This window comes from Leptonychotes weddellii, chromosome 12 (genome assembly GCF_054177405.1).
Source record: "Leptonychotes weddellii isolate Sample4059 chromosome 12, ASM5417740v2, whole genome shotgun sequence".
In the NCBI taxonomy this organism is placed as follows: domain Eukaryota; kingdom Metazoa; phylum Chordata; class Mammalia; order Carnivora; family Phocidae; genus Leptonychotes; species Leptonychotes weddellii.
Window position 1 is genome coordinate 47355133 of NC_138380.1, and position 19718 is coordinate 47374850.

Genomic DNA, 19718 nt, shown 5'->3' on the forward strand with positions numbered 1-19718 from the left:
AGGACAGGAAGCGGTCAGTAATGTAAAAATACAATTGATACAGATGAGGCAAAGATATAGTTGAGAAAATACAAAGTATGAGTATGTTAATTTGCTAGAGTACATATAACAATGTTTGGCTTGAGACAGGATCTAATTTAATCTTGTGTGATTTCTTCAGAATGTTGGTTAGCTGGGGCAGAGGGCAAGAGGAAGATGGTGACTGCTTTGGGTGTTTTCCCGCTCCAGATTAAACTCTAATATATTTGGATGTATCACTACCACCAGTCTTCTAAAGTAGTTTTGTATTTAGAAAAAAACTTCTTTCAAATGTAAATAGGGGCACCTGGGTAGCTCAGTTGGTTGAGCGCCTGACTCTTGATTTTGGCTCAGGTCATGATCTTGGCGTCGTGGGATGGAGCCCCATGTGGGGCTCTGTGCTCAGTGGGGAGTCTGCTTAAGATTCTCTCTCTCTGCCCCTCCCCCTGCTCGCACACACTCTCTCAAATAAATAAATAAATCTTTAAAAACAACAACAGGGGCACCTGGGTGGCTCAGTCGTTAAGCGTCTGCCTTCAGCTCAGATCATGATCCCAGGGTCCTGGGACTGAGCCCCGCATCGGGCTCCCTGCTCAGCGGGGAGTTTGCTTCTCCCTCTGCCTCTGCCTCTGCCCCTCCCCCCTGCTCGTGCTCTCTCTCGTTCTCAAATAAATTAAAAAAAAAAAATTAAGAAAAGTAAACAAGAAGAACAACAAAAAAACCCCAAATGCAAATATACCCATCCCTTCCCTGCCAGATATATAGAGTGGTTTAAAGAATCATTGGAGGGGGGACGCCTGGGTGGCTCAGTCGTTAAGCGTCTGCCTTCGGCTCAGGTCATGATCCCAGGGTCCTGGCATCAAGTCCCACATCGGGCTCCCTGCTTAGCGGGGAGTCTGCTTCTCCATCTCCCTCTGCTGCTCCCCCTGCTTGTGCTCTCTCTCTCTCCGACAAATAAATAAATAAAAATCTTTAAAAAAAAAAAATCATTGGAGGGGCACCTGGGTGGCTCAGTTGGTTAGGCGTGTTGGACTGTTGATTTCAGCTCAGGTCATGATCTTGGGTTGTGGCATCTGGCCTCAAGTATAGCTCCACAGTCGGTGAGAAGATTGCTTGAGATTCTCTCTCTCCCTCTGCCCCTCCCCCAGCTCACACACATACTTACTCTCTCTCAATCAATAAATAATATCTAAAAAAAAAAAAGAATCACTGGATAATATGAAGCTTAAACTGCTGTTATCCTACTGATGTCTAAAGCTAGAAGATATTTTGTAAACTTCTGTGATAAATTTTTACAAAATATTCAGTTGAGCCAGTTTATTCAGAAGGACTCTTAAGGCTGTGATATTTACTATGAAATACTTGAGTAATGTTTTGACTAGTCTGGAAACTCACTTTTCTCTTCCTGATGATTAGAAGTGAGCATGTATCAGTATTTCACAACAAGGGCTGTTCACAGGTTCATTTAGTTTCCTTACTATGTTTGGCACATCCAAGGATATATTCTTTTGAATGATCTTTAAGACATGCTACTCTTCAAATTAACTGCCCAAGGGTGCCTGGGTGGCTCAGTCGTTAAGCGTCTGCCTTCGGCTCAGGTCGTGATCCCAGGGTCCTGGGATTGAGCCGTGCATTGGGCTCCCTGCTCTGCAGGAAGCCTGCTTCTCCCTCTCCTGCTCCCCCTGCTTGTGTTCCCTCTCTCGCTGTGTCTCTGTCAAAAAAATAAAATCTTAAAAAAAAAAAACAACTGCCCATGTAGGAGCTGGGATTAAAAACACAAACAAAATACATTTTCTTTTAGCTAAATGAACATTTAGGCACTAGGGTATGAAGTTCCAAAAAAAGGGGGAAATAATACCCAAGAGTTTGGTAACAGAACAGTTCTAATTTTCTAGTACTACTCAAGGGTTTGAGTAAGGAATAAATGAGTACTCATATGTCCCTGTCATACAGGGCTTACGCTTCAGATTTAAGAATTAAAAATAAATTGCTCTCTTGGAACTATAAGCCCAAAGGAGAAATGATTAGCCAGTGTGTGTGTGCAGTGTGTGTGTGTATGTGTGTGTGCCCGCATGTGGGACAAGAAAGGCACATGCTTCTATCTACTTATAATATGGGCTTTGATTTCCTTAAATATCCTCATTTTTTTTTAATATCCTTAAGTTTTTTTTAAATTTTTTTATTAATAGATTTTATTTATTTGACAGAGAGAGACACACTGAGAGAGGAAACACAAGCAGGGGGAGTGGGAGAGGGAGAAGCAGGCTTCCTGCCGAGCAGGGAGCCCGATGTGGGGCTCGATCCCAGGACCCCGGGATCATGACCTGAGCCGAAGGCAGACGCTTAACGACTGAGCCACCCAGGCGCCCCTATCCTCAAGTTTTTAAATCTTTTTCAACTCTCCAAATACTGTCATTGGTTAAAGTACATGTTAGACACTAAGTTTGATCAATACTGATTATATTTAATATTCTGCCTAATAGTTTACCTTCTAGGCAGATGAAATGACCTTTGCAAGAATTTTACCTAGAATGCAAGTACGATTTCATTTCAGCTAAAATTTAATGTTTTACATTTGAGCTCATTAAATATACCCGTCAGGTGTTAAATGCACCTGTGTTTGAAAACACCTGGCTTTGGCTGTATCCATGTATGGAGGGAAGCTTTTTTCCCATGTGTGTGTATGGGTAGATCTCAACTGGAAAGTCTAATTTTCCCAATCTATACCTTATCCAAAACAGAATACTAAGAAGGTGATTTGATGTTTGCCCTTTAATAACTTGTTATACTGCCTAGGAGGTAACGTGTAGTTGAGGAAACAAGCAGAGAAAGTAAAAATATAGATGAGAAGTCAGACTTACAGGCTCCATAGATATGAATGCCAGGTATTATGTTAGTGATGGGACTACTCCCAACATGGGGCCTGCAGGTAGAGGAGGGGTTGCTTAAGGCTCCCTGAGCTCCTAGGCTACAGGTCAAGCTAGAGGGACATGCAGCTTTTCTGTCAGCAATAAGATAGATACATGGCAGTAGAGTTACAGTGTATGTGTGTGGGCAGAGAATTGTTACTCTAGAAACATAATTTAATTCAGTTAAGTTTTATTGAGTATCTATTTCATGCAAGGTTCTGTGCTTGGCTGAGGAGAAGATATGAAAATGGGAAAATTGGAAAGCCTGGAAAAGACAAAGGTAGAAGGAAGTTTTGACAGATCACCCATCTATGCATCCACACACATACATATTCATGTATAAAGTCCTGTCTTCCCTCGTCCTAGTTAGCCTTTCTTGTCTCTGCTGTGATACACCACATTCTAGACTTTTTTCAAGCTCAAGGTCGAGGCTCCTTTCCTTTTTGTAGGCTTCCCTGACTGCCTTGTTCTGAATCCCCACCACACTAAAGTTTGGGCTTGATGACTGAGTGCTCCATTACATCTTGCCCTGGGTGATTCTCCAGCAGTAGTGCGATGCTACAGACACTGAGATGCTTCTTTTTTTTTTTTTAAAGATTTTTATTTATTTATTTATTTGACAGAGAGAGACAGTGAGAGAGGGAACACAAGCAGGGGGAGTGGGAGAGGGAGAAGCAGGCTTCCTGCCAAGCAGGGAGCCTGATGTGGGGCTCGATCCCAGGACCCTGGGATCATGACCTGAGCCGAAGGCAGACGCTTAACCGACTGAGCCACCCAGGCGCCCCGACAGTGAGATGCTTCTTGAGGTGAGGGGCTGTAACAGCTTCTCTAAATCCCTCCAGGCAAAAACATCAGCCTGCTATTTTCCTTGAGAGTAAGGACTGATTTTATACTAATCTGCATTCTGAAAACACATGAATCTTCAAATAATAGAGATACCACAGATTTAATAACCAAGACAACCAAAATCCAAAATAAAAGAAATACTATTTATTTGTAAGACTTGAGAATTTTATTTGGATCATTTTGAGAGGAAACCAAGCAAAAGCAGGGAAGACAGGTCTTAGAAAAAAGGAAAGCAAAATTAACAAAAATGTAAAACCTTAAGATTTCTTGCAGAAACTTCAAGGAGTCAATCTAATCTGAGTTTAAGATGACCAAATTATAAGCACTTTCTGTTAAGCCATTTATCTAATTTTAGTTTTTTTTTTTTAAAGATTGTATTTATTTGAAAGAGAGAAAGAGAGCGAGCGAGCACGAGCAGGGGGAGGGGCAGAGGCAGAGGGAGAAGCAGACTCCTCCCTGATCAAGGAGCCCAGTGTGGGGCTCGATCCCAGGAACCTAGGATCATGACCTGAGCCGAAGGCAGATGCTTAACTGACTGAGCCACCCAGGTGCCCCTAATTTTAGTTTCTAAGAGCTGTTCAAAAAATAATCACAGAACTATGGCAACAATCTATATAGAAAGCAGGTTTATGCCAGATGCAAGAACATCCCTAGAAGTAGTTTCATGAAAAATGCATAAAAACACTTCTGGCTTCATTCATTTCACAAGATCACAAAGAATGCAGCTCTAGGGAGCTGGGAAAGGCGGGCACTGAGCTAGGCTGTGGAGAAGCTATGGGTCGCACGGAGTCACTTCACTTTTCAGGGATGTTAGCTCCCTTCCTCGTGAAACAAAAAGACTGAACTAGATGAGCTTAGAGCCCTCCCCCCACTTTCAGCCCTAAAATCCAATGATCTTAAGGTCCAAATGATTTAGAAAAGCATCGCTGAACAAAGAGCTACTAGTTAATTTATTCATTATCAAGCACTTCCCTTTCCAGGAACTATGCTGAAATATCTTAAAACATTATTTTATTTAATTTCCTCAATAATCCTATGAGGTAAGAACCTTATCTAACAGATAACAAAACCTCAGAGAGTTAAGTACCATGTCCAATGTTACGGAGTTAGAAAGTGGTGAACCCAAGATTTAAGTTCAAATTTGTCAGACTCCAAAACTGCACTCTTAACCCCTACACTGCCCTGCTTCTCTAAAAATCTTATTACAGGGCCTCCTAGAAAGAACACTGGATTGGGAATGGAGTAATCTGGGTTCTTCCTGTTCCTGTTATATTTCTAGCTAAGTCACTCCAGGTATCTGACTTGACATCAAAGGACCTGAACCAGCCTCATCTACAAATCATACAAATCAGGAAGTTGGCAGGATGGCTGTGAGGTCCTCCTGCACAGCCTCCATATCTTATCACTTAGAAAAGCAATGCTTAAGCACTAAAACCAGAGCTCCTCTGAAAACGGGGATTTTCCCCCTGTCTTTGTATGGTATTTAGCCCAGGGCTTAGCATACCGAAGGGAATATTTCTATTGAGTGTCAGGCCACAGTTATGGAAAAGTATGTCTCATCCAGCTGAGCCATCTTCATTTCATACTTTCTAAAGGTCCAAGACTACAGATCCTGCACAGGGCTCCTAGCACTGCAGTGCTGCCTTTAAATTATACTGACTCCAGGATGCATCTTGTCACTCTGGCCCCTGGTCGTTTGGTGGCTGCACTACTGAGGGACAGAAAACCAGTGACAACCAACAAACAGTACCCGATGTTAGAAACCAGGCTTTTCTTTACTTTTTTGGTAAATCAAAATAGTTTCCATCTTTATCCTTTGCTAGAGCAATTCTTCTCCCAGGAATTTACCCTATCGAAAAAATTGGGACAGTGTACAAAGTTGGCATATACAAGATGTTTCACTGCAGGGGTATTTTAACAGGGAAAAATAGGAAATAGGCCAATTGTGCATGAAGAAGATAAGCATTAAACAAATTATGGTATATCCTTAGATTTAGATAAATTATGCTATATCCTTATGATGGAATACTCTGTAGCCCTTCAAAAGGATGGTATTTTCAAAATACCTCCACAATATAAATGCTGAAAGAGTGAAAACAGTTTCTGCAAGACAGCACATATAGTATGATCTCATATATGTAAAATGAGAAGACTGGAATGATGTTCACTAGCTACTGATGACTGTCTTTTGATATTGGGAGTGCCTGGGCTTTCTCTTTTATATCTTGCTAAATTTGAATTTTCTACAGTGAGCATGTGTTTATTTTTTTTTTTTTTTAAGATTTTATTTATTTATTTGAGAGAGAGTGAGGGAGAGAGAGAGCACAAGCCCTGGGGGAGAGGCAGAGGGAGAGGGAGAAGCGGACCCCCTGCTCCGATGCAGGGTTCAATCCCAGGATCGTGGGGTCATGAGCTGAGCCGAAGGCAGACACTTAACCAACTGAGCCACCCAGGCACCACTGTTTTGTTTTTTTTTTTTTAAACAGAAAAAGTAAATACAACCACCAGGCAAATGGTACCAAAAATACAGTACAAGGAAAACAACTTCTCAGAGCAAATGCTTGTAACAGTGCTAAATGTTTTAACAAAAAAGTGAAAGTAAAACTAATTTAAGGTTTTAAGAACTGAAAAACTTAACAGCTACTATACTATGAGGCTGCATTTCAACTACAGGACAGATCAAAAACAGTCTTTGCCTTCCTTCCAAACAGCACAGTTACTAGGGCACTCTGGTTTTCAGAAGAAAACACTTGATCATGCCAAGTAATTTCATAGGTTGTACCCATTTTGAAATACACTCATTTTCAACACGGTCACACAAATATTTCTGGATACATATTAAACTCTTAAAGTCCAGAAAGGGGTTTAATAATCAGCCATTAGGAGAAACCACTCTTGTAATCTAAGTTCTTCAAGAAATACAGCATTGTAGTTGAAAAATGGCTTCCACTGTGGGTGCTGGGTGGGGTAGGAGGGGCATGATTGTGCCGTTGTAAACTGCTAGATAAAATGAGGAACAGCAAACCTGTTAAGTGGTCATTTTTCAGCTGTTAATGATTGTTAAACATTAGCAAGGAGACTGAAGTAAGGCCAGAGACCAGTTTAAAGGGAATCACTGATTCAGAATAACTGCTGTTTTATAAAGTCACAAAATGTTCTTCCTTTCACTCAGATGAAAACTGTACCACCAAAACCCAAAAACTCAAACCTAAACTACTTAGAGATTTAAATATGAAATGAAACTCAATCCAAAAGTGAAACCCGAGAAGGATATTATGCTCAATAATACGGCTTGTCCTTTAAGTAGAAAATAAATGAAATAGGAGGGAAATATCCCTGTGCTGGCACTCTGCCAATTATCTCAACAGAAGATTTGCCTTGAGATGAACCCTGATATGTTATTTTAAATCTTGGCACAGGAAGGCATATTACCCTTTAAATGATTATCTCAAATCTCAAAACTTACATTTAAATATGGAAAGTGAGGAATCCGAAAGATGGCAGGGAGAAACTGAGTGCATGAAGATCAAAGAAAAGATGGAGTCAAATGAACATAATTGAATTTCACACAAATCCTGAGAAGATTTCAACTTTTTGTTAAAAGACCAGAAAACTGAAGTTTAGAAAGACTAGCTGATTTGCCTAAGCTCATATACCTAAACCTGAAATGCTTTCTATATAAAAGAGCTGCTTTCCTTTACAAAAAAAAAAAAAAAAAAGACCAGTGGCCTAGTCCTTCAGTTTTTCCACCTGTCTAATTTCTTTTTTTAAAGCACAAAGTTGTTAGATTCCATTCAGTTAAGTAATGCTTTGGAAGCTTGTATGAAAAATTTTAATAACCATACTTATCAAGCCAAAAAGATGCATTCATACTTAGGAGTCAATATATTATTGTCTTTTCTCTTTCTTCCTATCCAAACTCTACCAATAAGTTTCCCTCAAGAAAATCTCCATGGGGCGCCTGGGTGGCTCAGTTGGTTAAGCAACTGCCTTCAGCTCAGGTCATGATCCCAGGGTCCTGGGATCGAGTCCCACATCGGGCTCCCTGCTCTGCGGGGAGCCTGCTTCTCCCTCTCCCACTCCCCCTTCTTGTGTTCCCTCTCTCGCTGTGTCTCTCTCTGTCAAATAAATAAATAAAATCTTAAAAAAAAAAAAATAAAAAAATAAAAAAAAGAAAAAGAAAAAAAAGAAAATCTCCATGAAGCTTCCATGGACAAATCCAATTCAGGGGGAGCTCTTCAAATCAATAAGGCTGTTTCTGCCTGTCCCATATTGGAACTTTTTCTTTCTTTTTTTTTTTTTAAGTAGCCTCCACCCTGGGCATGGAGCCCAACATGGGGCTTCAACTTACAACCCTGAGATCAAGACCTGAGCTGAGATCAACAGCTGGACACTTAACTGAGCCACCCAACTGAGCCACCCAGGCGCCCCCCATATTGGGACTTTTAAATGGCTATGTTCAGTGGTCACCTCACTGACCTCAACCTCTAACTGCTTTATGCTTCTGTACATATTCCATACAATGTGCTCTGTTTCTAACAGCTGAGGATAATTATCTCTTATACCTGATCATCAATATTCAAAGAAAATAATCATACCAAATCTATTCGGACATGTTTTAATACTCCTAGGATGACAGATCTGACTGTGCCTCTGGGTCATCATATGAACAATTACCAAGGTAGCCAACAGAAATTTTTTAAGTGACATGGTATAGTAAATAGTGATAATTTATCTCCTTCTCTGTTGGTTACCCTCAGCCTGACCCTTACCCCTGTAGCCCTGTATTCATATGCCCACTACTCTCCAGCTAATCCTAGGATGGCTGGAGTCCTTTAAAATACCACCACACACGGGTATCATTTTTAGTTTCCTCATTACTTCCCACTTACAGCCCTCACTCAAACACCTACAGCTCTATTTCTGCTCTCTCCGAGGTTTTTTAGGGGACTGATCTGTTAATTTATGATAATTAAAGACAATGAGTCTGACATCATCACTCCCGTGGTTAGTCATATTTCCCTGGGGTTTCTTGCAGATGCAGTGACAAAAGGAACCAGATCCCTGAAGTGGGAACTTCGTGGGACACAACGGGCTGTTAGTTTGATTTTAGAACAAAACCACAAAACTGTGTGGTGCTTGAAAAGAGAAGAACAGAGGCTCTCAATATCTTGGAAGACATTCTAGGGAGGCAGAGCACTCTGCTGAGAATTTACTTCAGAATATGTTCCAGTCTCTTCCACATGAACGTGAGGGACCACTTGTCTAACCAAACTGCCTGCAAACAATCAAGCTTGAGGAACACTTACTCTGCACAAACTGCAGAGGACACTGTTACCACTGGGTGCCTATTATAACGACAACTAAGGAAGCTTAAGGGATACCCATGATGACCCACACTTGCATTCCAACAATGTCAGCCCCTGGGCACGAAGCTATAGGACCAATCCACTTGGGATGACTGCTGCCCATGTTGGATATTTTGTTCCTGTAGATGCTCCTGATCATTTTAGCAGTGCTCACCCTTTTGCCTCGGTGTACTGCTTCTACAGCACTCTTTTGCTGGTAGCAAGCACTACTGATGGACTCTTATAAAAAGCCTTGTTAGTTTTTTAATTTAAGGTTTACACTTCTTTATGCACACATTTTTCACAATCATATGCAATGTACAACTGCCCATTTCCACCCTGATCACAGAGTGGGACCATCTCCTCAGGAGAGGGCTGTTTTAAGAGGTAAGGTGGCTACAATACTGTGAGAAAAAGCACTGCAATACCTATATTAAACAATATTTCCAACAGGAAAATGTGTTCTAAGTTGAAGGTAATTTCATTTTTTTTAATTTAGGGCCCACTATATTTAAATCCAGTCCTATAAAGCCAACTGACAAAATTGCTTGTGAAATGTTATATAAAGTTATACTGCTTTATTCATCCTTTTGAACTTGAGTATCCACATTGGGCCAGACACTAAGCTCAGTGATGGGTCTACTTAAGAGTTCTGAATAAGAAAATGTACTCAGGGTAAACCTTCTGAACCTGATGGTTCCATGTGATACAGCACCATATGGTTTTCTGCCTTTGTAGTTTATAGGCTCTGGCCCTTACTTACCCTACTGGTCTTAGTCCTTACTTGTTTTTGGCAGGGAATATGCAGAATCCCTTTTTCTCTAGGGCACAGTCTCCTATTTCTCCACCATATTAAAGTGGTGAGCCACTTCACAAAGTTCTAAGCCCTTCAGAGCTCATCGTTTTACCGGTAGGAAGAGTCCAAATAAAAACTGGTCCATTAAGTCAACTTTTATTTAGGCATCAATATCATAAGACATTCTCATTCTACAATTAGAGAATACCAATACTAAGAGAATAGAGCACTGGTTACATATAAACAACTTTCAGTAATCACTAAGCACTTGAAAACTTTAAAAACAGGTACAGGTGGGGAAAGGGAGGCTTAACAAGCTTTATGAAAGGACCATAACAAGAATTATATAATTTCAATTTGATACAGCAACCCAAGACTTTTTTCTATTAATACTCAGGAAAGAAAATTAAGATTTTCTTTATCATTTTTCAGTCAGCAATTAATACAAATATTTGCCTCCTCTCACCAAGGACATCCAAGGAAAAATCTAAAGACAATAGTTTTTAGGGATACTGTCTTAATTCTGGATAATTTGATTAAGTAATACTGCTTCAATTGCCCCCTTTGAAGGAGATCAATTCTGAAAATGATAAATTTTTGGCTTAAGTACAGGACATACAAATGGGTCCCACTTAATGAAGGTCAATTCTGAATTTCTGAATTCTGAATTCTAAGTTCAAGAATTTTAAAGTAATTCCTGTATAGTACTTTTCATTAAGCAATCTATTTCAATCGAATAATGAAATAATGTTCACTTAGGCAGATTCAAGATAAATAATAATGAAATCAGCCTTCTCAATTATTTTATTAGAATAATGATTTATCAACTTATATTAAAATATTATATACAAAAAATAGTAATGGGTGAAAGTTCCTCAAGATAAAGTTTTATAGTAAAAAGAAGGGAGGGCCTGGTACTTCTAACAGACACATTTAATAAACATTGAAGTGGGATTCTAATGGTGTTAGCTTCAGGGCATAAGAGATAATTGATAGAATGAGGATATTTTTATTGGTAGTTATTTCCTCAATTATCTGAATTTTTCCATTGAAAGTCTAAAAATTTGTGGATGACTATACAAAAGAGCAGTTAAGTATGTATGGGCCACTGATAAGAGCAAATAAGAATTCTGAAGTTACAGTCATCATTTCCAGGCTTGTGGAGAATACGTGTTTCTTTTCAACTGTCCAATAAAAAAAAAATCAAGCAAAGTGTTAGGACTACAGACCAAAATAGAATGCTAAGAGTCATTCCACGTTTGCCATATACTACAAACAATGCTTACTGTCTCCTAAATGAAATCAGGGTTCTCCTATCCCTCTGTACATCAAAATAGCCACCTCCTTTATTTTAATATAAAATATTTTCTACCAAAATGTAGTTTAATTGCCTTTTTAAAAAACTGAAGTATAGTTCACACACAACGTGACACTAGTTTCAGGTGTACAACATTCGACAAGTTTGTATGTTATGCTCTCCTCGTAAGTGTAGCTAGGTTTTTTGCTTTTAACCGTAAACCAATCCCATAGCTAGGCTTTGGAAAACAAGAGGGGATTATGATCAACACCCGAAAGCTGCAATTCATAGAATTATAAAGTCCTATGATTTCAATTTTTGCCTGGAAAAAAACACCATATTTATAAATTTCCTGCTCTTGAATCAAAAGGATCCTGAAAAGTCAAAAAGCACTGAAATTAAACAGGCACTGGTATGTCAAGACTCTTAACCTTACCTGGTGTGAAACAGATGGGTAGGTGTATCAATCTCTTAAGCACAATGCCATTGTGCTTATTGGAGTGTACTGCATAGGCCAGGAAGCCTTGTGGTACCTGCCGGACACCCAGTCTTTACTGAGAAAGGAAGCCAGATGTCTTTGTAAGAAGATCAGCTTATATTCTGGAGACAGAGGAATGGGCCAGACACAGATGGATGAGCTGAGAGCAGCCCAATAGGGACAGTCCAAATATGATGGTGTTTACCCAATCCAATTCTGATCCTCCATACTTGGAGAGGTCTTTTGCTACCTGACAGCATATCTGTTCTATGAATCATGGTGTTAAGTATTACAGTAAGCAGGAGGAGCCTTCTTTGGTTAAGACCTCCTTCGCTACCAAAATAGAGGAGGAACTGCTGCTTTGTAGGACCTGCCAAGACCAGTGCCTCTAATAGTTGTGGCAGGGCCAGGTGTGGTCTTCTTCCTGGACCAGACTGAAGCAACTACTAAAACTCGGCATATAGCTAACACTTTGGCTAATGTATATTTCTGTTACTGTCTACTCAGACAATTAGATGGGATTTCTTTTCAGCTGGCAGGGAAAACAAAATGATTTCATGGTCTGATCCCAAGGATCTCCTGACTCTCTGTATGCTGTAATCTAAGCTGCAGGAGCCTTGGTCTATCTCACTTTACCAAAGGCAGTCACACACGGTCTCGTATATTGATGCCCATAATACTGATCAGGTCTGGGGAACAGGACATGGTAAGACAAGTGCTTGACAGAAATTGATCCTAGAATACAGTGGTGGTCACTACAAAGTTCCTAGCTGTCTACAGGTCTAGAGCAGGGGTTGGCAAACTATGGCCTACACACCAACTCTAGCCCACTGCCTATTTTTGTAAATAATGTTTTATTGGAACACAGCCATGCCCATTTGTTCATGTATGAAGAAAAAAACGGAAAATATTTATTTTCTGGTCTTTTACAGAAAAAAAGTTTGTCAAGTTCTGACCTACAGTAGGTTGGTACAGCTCCTTGGAAACAAATGATACACCTTGCTGCCCCAACTATCTCCCACATATTATAGATGGCATATCCTGTAATTGAGTGTCCCATTTAAATACTTTAACTGGGTAAACCAAAAATCCCCGCCAGTTACAAGTAAAAGCTAGAGCAGGAGACAGCTTTCTAAATGGGACAGGCTACAGTAAAATGGCTTGGCTGCTTAGATTACTTCGTGATCCTGGGGCATGAGGATACTGACCAGGATGCTGCTTTATAGGGGCGCCTGGGTGGCTCAGTCGTTAAGCATCTGCCTCAGCTCAGATCATGATCCCAGGGTCCTGGGATCGAGCCCCACATTGGGCTCCCTGCTCTGCGGGAAGCCTGCTTCTCCCTCTCCCACTCCCCCTGCTTGTGTACCTTCTCTTGCTGTCTCTCTGTCAAATAAATAAATGAAATCTTAAAAAAAAAAAAAAAGGATGCTGCTTATAGTTTGGATCATGTTCCAGTATGCCCACAGAGCATGATCCTGGGATTCTGGAGCTAGGTCAACCTCCTTTAAGCAGGTATCATTTTTTTCAGGAAATAGCTCCTGGCTGGCCACTAGGTCTTGACAGACAGCAAATGTCTGACATCAAGGAAAACCAGGTAACCATACCATTAACACATTTTGAACAGTTTTACCTAATCTACCAAATCACAAATAGCATGCCTTCGACCAATAATTTGGTATTTAAACATAGCCCTGGGCTTACAGAGGTTTCAAACGCACAGAATACCCAAATGAGCTAATTACAACCCTTTCCTAGGAGGCCTTCTCCGTCAACCAGGGTTCTGTCTCCATAGAGGTGGTCCCTATAAATCAGCTGATAAATTTGAGAGACCTGAGCTTGGTTCATTTATGACAGTACTAGCCAACAGTAGACTGCTAAAGCATTATAGTCCCTTCAGAAATGGTACCTGAAGGACAATTCAGAAGAAACCTTCTGATCTGGCAGAATCTTAAGTAGTTCCTTTTATTTTCCATTATGCCCTTCAGGAGGGAAAGGCTAAGGTCAGTTTTTATCAATTCTTGACAGTAGCTAATGGTTTACCTAGATGGATGTAGACCTGAAATAAGTAACAATGTAAGATTATTGACAAAAAGATTTGAGAAAGGATAATGTAGATGACCCTTTAGAAAGGACACAAATTTGCATCCCATATGAATTCTTACCAGAGTACCCACAACTTCAGCAAAGTCTCTTAATAATTTTAATCACATGGATAGGACTGCATCTCTATCTTCCCTCTCCAATCTGAGGCTTGCTCAGTGGGTTTATGAGTGACCACAGGGGCAGTGATAGAAGCTGCATAAGCCAGCAGCTTTGGAAGCTAATGTACTTCCTCTCCCTAAGGTCAAGTGGCTATCCACTACTGGACAGTACCCATTTTGTCAGGAATATGGACCAATCCTAAGCCCTTGATTTGTTACCAAACCTTGGGGAACCAGTTAGTTACCTAATGCCAGGCTAATTGCACTGGGACCCCTCCACTGTTAAAGGGACAATGCCCTGCTCTCATTGGAATTGATACTGATTCTAGACTTGGATTGATCTTCACTATGTTTTGCACTCTTGACAACATCACTGTATGCGTTTTTACAAATGCTTTGTTCATCACCTCTACAGTATTACATAAAACAGCTCCAAAGAAATGAGTATCAGATAAGTATCCTGAAGTCAAGAGGATGCTTCACTCATCAGGTATCTATCATCAACCAAAAATGGGCCAACAAAATGATAAAATAGACCATTATATGCTTAGATTCAATACCAGTTATAGGTGATATCTTTTATGACTGTGGTATTTGCAGAAATACCACAGAAATACATACAGAACTAGCAAAATACAATATTATCTCTTCCATAGCCAAAACACACAGGTCTAAGAAACAAGGGGTAGAAATGTGAGTGTACTCTCTTCTCAAGGTTTTAACTAATAATCTATTAAGAAAAATTGTGTTTCTAGACCTAAGACTCAGGCTTTGCTGGCCCAAATGGCATAACATATACCAGAAAACATATTAAAATTGGCGATCATTTCTAGATGGTTGAGTTAAAGGTAACTTTATCTTTTTTCTTTCTTATTTTCTTGGTTTTCCAAATTTTCTAGAATTACTATGTATTATTTTACATTAAAACATAACTACTAAAAAAAAACCAAAAAAAAAAAACCCCACATACAGCTCCAGAATATTTTCACTGAAGATTACACATAAGGAAAGCAAGGAGTTGCTAACAAAATGAGGTAAGATAGGAGAACTAGTTTTCCATTTTCTCTGATAGTGATTACTATGCAGTGCTCCAGAGCAATTATGGAAACATTTAAAATCTGACTAAGCTTCATTTTCCTTATTTGTTAAACAAAGAGAACTGTGTATCTCAAAAGATACATGAAAGAACAAATAAACTGCAACTTCTCTAAAGGCATGAGCTATTATTACTAACGGCAGGTGAGTGTATATGTGCTCAAGGTTTTCAAAGGCAAAACCAAAAATTAGTTACCTTTGGGTTAAAATATCTACAAGACTGTGGCTGGGAGCCTCCAAATAGGGCTATGCGATAGTCATGTTTCTTTCTTCTGGGCCTTGTGCCTTCTACCAATTCCTCTCGATCCTCTGGAGACAGCAGATGATACCTCATTCCACCTGTAGAAAAACACATGGCAACTTTTCAAGAACTTCAGGCACTTTAATGCTTTGAAGAGGAAATAACCAAATATCATAGTGCTTTTATTTCTGTAACTTTTTCTACTATCCCTCTATAGCATTTAAGCAAAGAGTGAGGGGGGAAGAGGCAGGAAAATGTGTAAGGATCTGAGTCCCAACCAATTTGTTATTCTTAGCAATCACTTTTATGCTAAGAATGCCCCATCCACTTATTACATACCAGTGAATTATCTGGCTCTTCAAACAATGGCTGCCAAAATAATAATGACTGAAATTCAGATCTCCTAACCTAGCAGTTCTCAATCTTACCTGTACATGAGAATCACCTAGGAAATCTCTGAAACTACTACAGACCTATCAAATAAAAAATTCTGTTGGTTGGTCCAGGCACTAGTACTGACACTTAAAATGTGGTTCAAAGGCCAGCAGCTTCGCATCTGGGAGTTTGTTAGTACTACTGAACCTCAGAATCTACATATTTAACAAAATCCCAAGGTAATTTAGATGCACATAAAACTTTGAGAAGTAGATGCCTTAGATGATTTTTTTTTTTTTGAAGATTTATTTATTTGAGAGAGAGAGGGGGATCAAGTGGAGGAGTTAAGCGACCAACTCCTGGTTCTGGCTCAGGTCTTGATCTCAGGGTTGTGAGATCAAGTCTAGCGTCCGACTCCATGCTCAGCACGGAGTCTGCTGGAGATTCTTTCTTCTTTCTCCCTCTGACCCTCCAGCTTGTGCTCTCTCTCCCTCTAAAATAAATAAATCAATCTTTAAAAAAGGAAAAAAAAAAGGGGGCCCCAAATGGGGACGCAAGGCAAAAAACACAGAAGCCATGAAAAAAAATTCAGACTTAACTACATAAAATTTTAAGTTAAATTGCTGGATGGCAGAAAAAAAAAAAGACAATGACAAACTAGGAAAATATTTATTAATCATATAACAGACCAACTGGAAAGATACCCAATTAATAAAATTAAAACCAGTTACTAAAAGAAATTCCATTAAGTAACAGAACACAGTTCACAGAAAAAGAACTAACTACAAACAACTCTTAAACATATGAAACGATGCTCAAGTGTTCTAGAGAAATACAAATTAAATCATACTTTTTCACTTATCAGATTGGCCATGATCAAACTGTCTGGAACACAGAGTATAATATAGGTGTGGGGAAACACATGCTGATTCCTACACATTGCTGGTGGGGATGTGGACAAGTACAAACTATATGCAGAGCAATATATTATGATCTCCCCAAAATTACAAATGCACACACTCTTTAGTCAGTAATTCTTCTAGGAGTTTATCAACGTAAAGTTCAGTCAGGGAAGTGGTTAAAAATTACTGTATATTCATACAATGGAATATTATACGTGGCTTTTAAGAAAATTGAAAAAGGGTAGTATATACCCATGGAATGATCTCCAAAAACTAATGTGGGATGAAAAAAAGCAGTATGTAGCCGAATACACAGTATGATGCCATTTGTGTTTTAAAACTTTGTATTTTATACATATAGTTATATACACAATTTATACAAGTATATGTAAGTAAATGCGTATGTAGACTATCTATGGAAGGATATATAAGATAGTAATAGTACCTCCAGCATGAGGGGATGAGGGGATGGGAAGCAGGGGTATTGGAGAGATTTTCTTTTCACTATATACCCCTTTATATCTTTGAACTATATATGATGTGTAGTATTACTGATCCAAAAATAAAATAATGTCAACAATTCTTAACACATGCAAAACACTTTGTTCATGAGGCTATATATGTTGGGCCTTTATAAAAGAGAGACAGGTTGGAGAAGTTTGCGAGCGAATGAAAATCAGTACCAGTATTTAGCATTTCCTTCGTTTCGGAGTTTGGGTAAAAGCACTTCGTATTAGACCAGCAGGCAACCTTTGCAGCTAAGGTTCTGGTGCATGATCTAGGTCAGGGGTCAGACTTTTTCTGGAAAGGGCCAGATAGTAAATATTTTAGGCTTTGCAGGCCACATACGGTTTCTGTCACACACTCTCCATTTGTTTGTTTTTATAATCCTTTATAAATGCAAAAACCACTTTTTACTCAGGGCTAGCTACAGCCTGTGGCATGTAGTTTGCTGACCTCCCCATCAGCCCTCCCACTCCAGGTCTAAGACAGCAGTTCTTAAAGTGTGCTTCCCTGACCACCACCAGCAGCAACGGCACCTGAAAACTTGTTAAAAATCCAGATTACTGTACACTACCCCAGACTCTGAAATCAGAAATGCTAGGGTTTGAGAGCTACTGCTCTTAGGAGGGCTCCACACAGGCCACAAGTGCACTGTGGATACTCCCAACCAGAGAAGACAGGTAGCAAAGAAGGAGAGAGACAGGAGGGAACTGTTTCCAGGCAGGTCACTGGGTAAAAGTGGTAGACTGTGGCCAACGGTGTTGACCCCTGAAGGAAGCATAAGCTGGGGCTTCACTGATAGGCTTTTTCTCTCCAAGGACAGGGTTGGGGACAAACATTCTGACATCTTTCCCTGAGGAGCTCTTTGTTTCTTAGGCTTATTGCTTTAGGAGTTATTCCTTTGAGAGTCAGGTATTGTCATTTGCAAATTTTGAGTAAGAAGTTGGTCTGGCCCTTTGTGGTGGCTTTGACTGTGTTTTTCATTTTTATTTTATAACTCATTTTCTTTTAGTTATAAAAACTCTATTTTTCTACTGTCTTTCTGTTTTGCTTCCACTCTCAAAAGACAGCTCTAACACAGATGGTAGGGAGGTTAACTAACTGATGACCTTAAGAAGGGAGGCCTTCTTTCCCCCATTTAGCTCTGCCCAGGTCCCAAAGTCAAGAAGATTCTCAGCTGCTTGTGCCAGTCAAGGAATTTTAGAATAACCTACTGTCTTTATTTAAAAAGAGAAAAGGGAAAAAAAATGTAATAAACAACAGAGTTTCCTGCTCAAGAGCCTTATTGGCTTTCTGGAATCCCTGTACTTGGTTGGATTTTTGGAACAATCCTGCTATCCTGTTTCTAAATCAATTCACAATTCACATAAGAATTAAATACTGTACTTGACTGAGATTGGATAGTTGTCTTTCTTCAGCTTTACAGTATGAAGAAACAGGTGCAGCTCTTTGTCAATGAAACCAGAAATACAACACACGGTTTGGGAATGGAGGCATGACAAAAAACCTCATATTAACATGTATGAAATCCAAAAGGTGAAAGCTCTAATCTAAATGCATCTTTTTGGTCCCCATTTTCATTCATCTCTCTGAACTTAAGAGACTAGGGGCCACCCATGCTCCACTTCTTAAAACTCTCCTTGTACCTTGGTTTTCAAGACACTGGACTTCAGTTCAAGTAGTTTAGTACACTCTTCTTTCCTGGTTCTTTTCCTCCTAGCACTGCTTAAATGTAGGTATTCACAAAAATATGTCCTTGACTTATACCCTCTTCTCTTCTTCCCTTGACATTTTAACTGGATTAAAATATTCCTAGTCTTTTAAAAAAATTTTTATTTTCATTTAACAGAAAGATATTATACCATATACTGTTTTATGCTTTTGCCAATTATGAAAAATTTCTGAATTATTCATTTAAAATATTTTTAGTAAATACAAAGCATTCCATTGTATGAATATATCATGATATTTTTCCAATTTAAGGGACAATATTGGGTCAACATACCTAAAATCACAACAATATTATTAAGTAGTAGGTGTTTAATGAAAATTTTACTTAACTTCCAAATAAGAGGCAAGTGATACAATTTAATAACTAGGACATTCGAACTTAAGGCCACTCTTGAGAAAGATGTCTTAGGCAGGAGGGAAAATGCTCATTTCTCTTTCAATTATTTCCTCAACTTTGTGACTGAAACCAGCTATACCTTAAATGAAATGTCCAGATGAGGTACCAAAAACAACTTAATGGTTCAAAATAGGTTCCAACTACCTTCTATGAGAGGCTTTCTTGCTCATCACATTAATTGAAATCAAACTGCTGGTTCCATTTGTAGATACTGTCTATGTGGTTTTTTGGTTTAAGATGAATGGGAATTCAAGAGCCCAGGAGAGTTAGCAGGAGTCTACTTAACTCAGCACATTACAGTCAGTACACTGCGTATTTCATGCCTTTTTAAAGAATAAGCTAAACTTCTCTTTACAGCAGTAGGACAGTTCAGACTTTCACAAACACTTCCCAGTACAAAATAACTATAATGCTGGAAAGAATGAACATTAAAACATTGTTTTAGGGGTGCCTGGGTGGCACAGTTGCTTTAGTATCCAACTCTTGGTTTCGGCTCTGTCGTGAGAACAAACCCCACATCAGGCTCTGTGTTCAGTGCAGAGTCTGCTGGAGATTCTCTCTCCCTCTCTTTGCCCCTCCT

General features: G+C 39.4%; 2 protein-coding genes across 4 annotated transcripts in view; both read right to left on the reverse strand.

Moving 5' to 3' along the window:
- The window catches only part of LOC145716649 (kelch-like protein 7), a 20432-nt gene extending 11187 nt beyond the window's left edge, over positions 1 to 9245 (reverse strand). The window contains exon 1 of the mRNA XM_081800872.1: positions 9158 to 9245. Coding sequence (XP_081656998.1) covers positions 9158 to 9245 — 88 coding nt within the window. The remainder of the gene's footprint in view (positions 1 to 9157) is intronic.
- Positions 9246 to 10057: 812 nt separating this feature from the next.
- The window catches only part of LOC102733926 (kelch-like protein 7), a 31703-nt gene continuing 22042 nt past the window's right edge, over positions 10058 to 19718 (reverse strand). The window contains exons 7-9 of one of the 3 annotated variants that reach the window (XM_081800411.1): positions 15185 to 15327; positions 11651 to 11747; positions 10058 to 11101 (exon numbers count right to left, since the gene is read on the reverse strand). In XM_081800411.1, coding sequence (XP_081656537.1) covers positions 10992 to 11101; positions 11651 to 11747; positions 15185 to 15327 — 350 coding nt within the window. In that variant the 3' untranslated portion in view covers positions 10058 to 10991. Of the gene's footprint in view, positions 11102 to 11650; positions 11748 to 11787; positions 11815 to 15184; positions 15328 to 19718 lie in introns of those variants that run through there. The other 2 variants (XM_081800412.1, XM_081800413.1) reach the window with 2 other exon arrangements.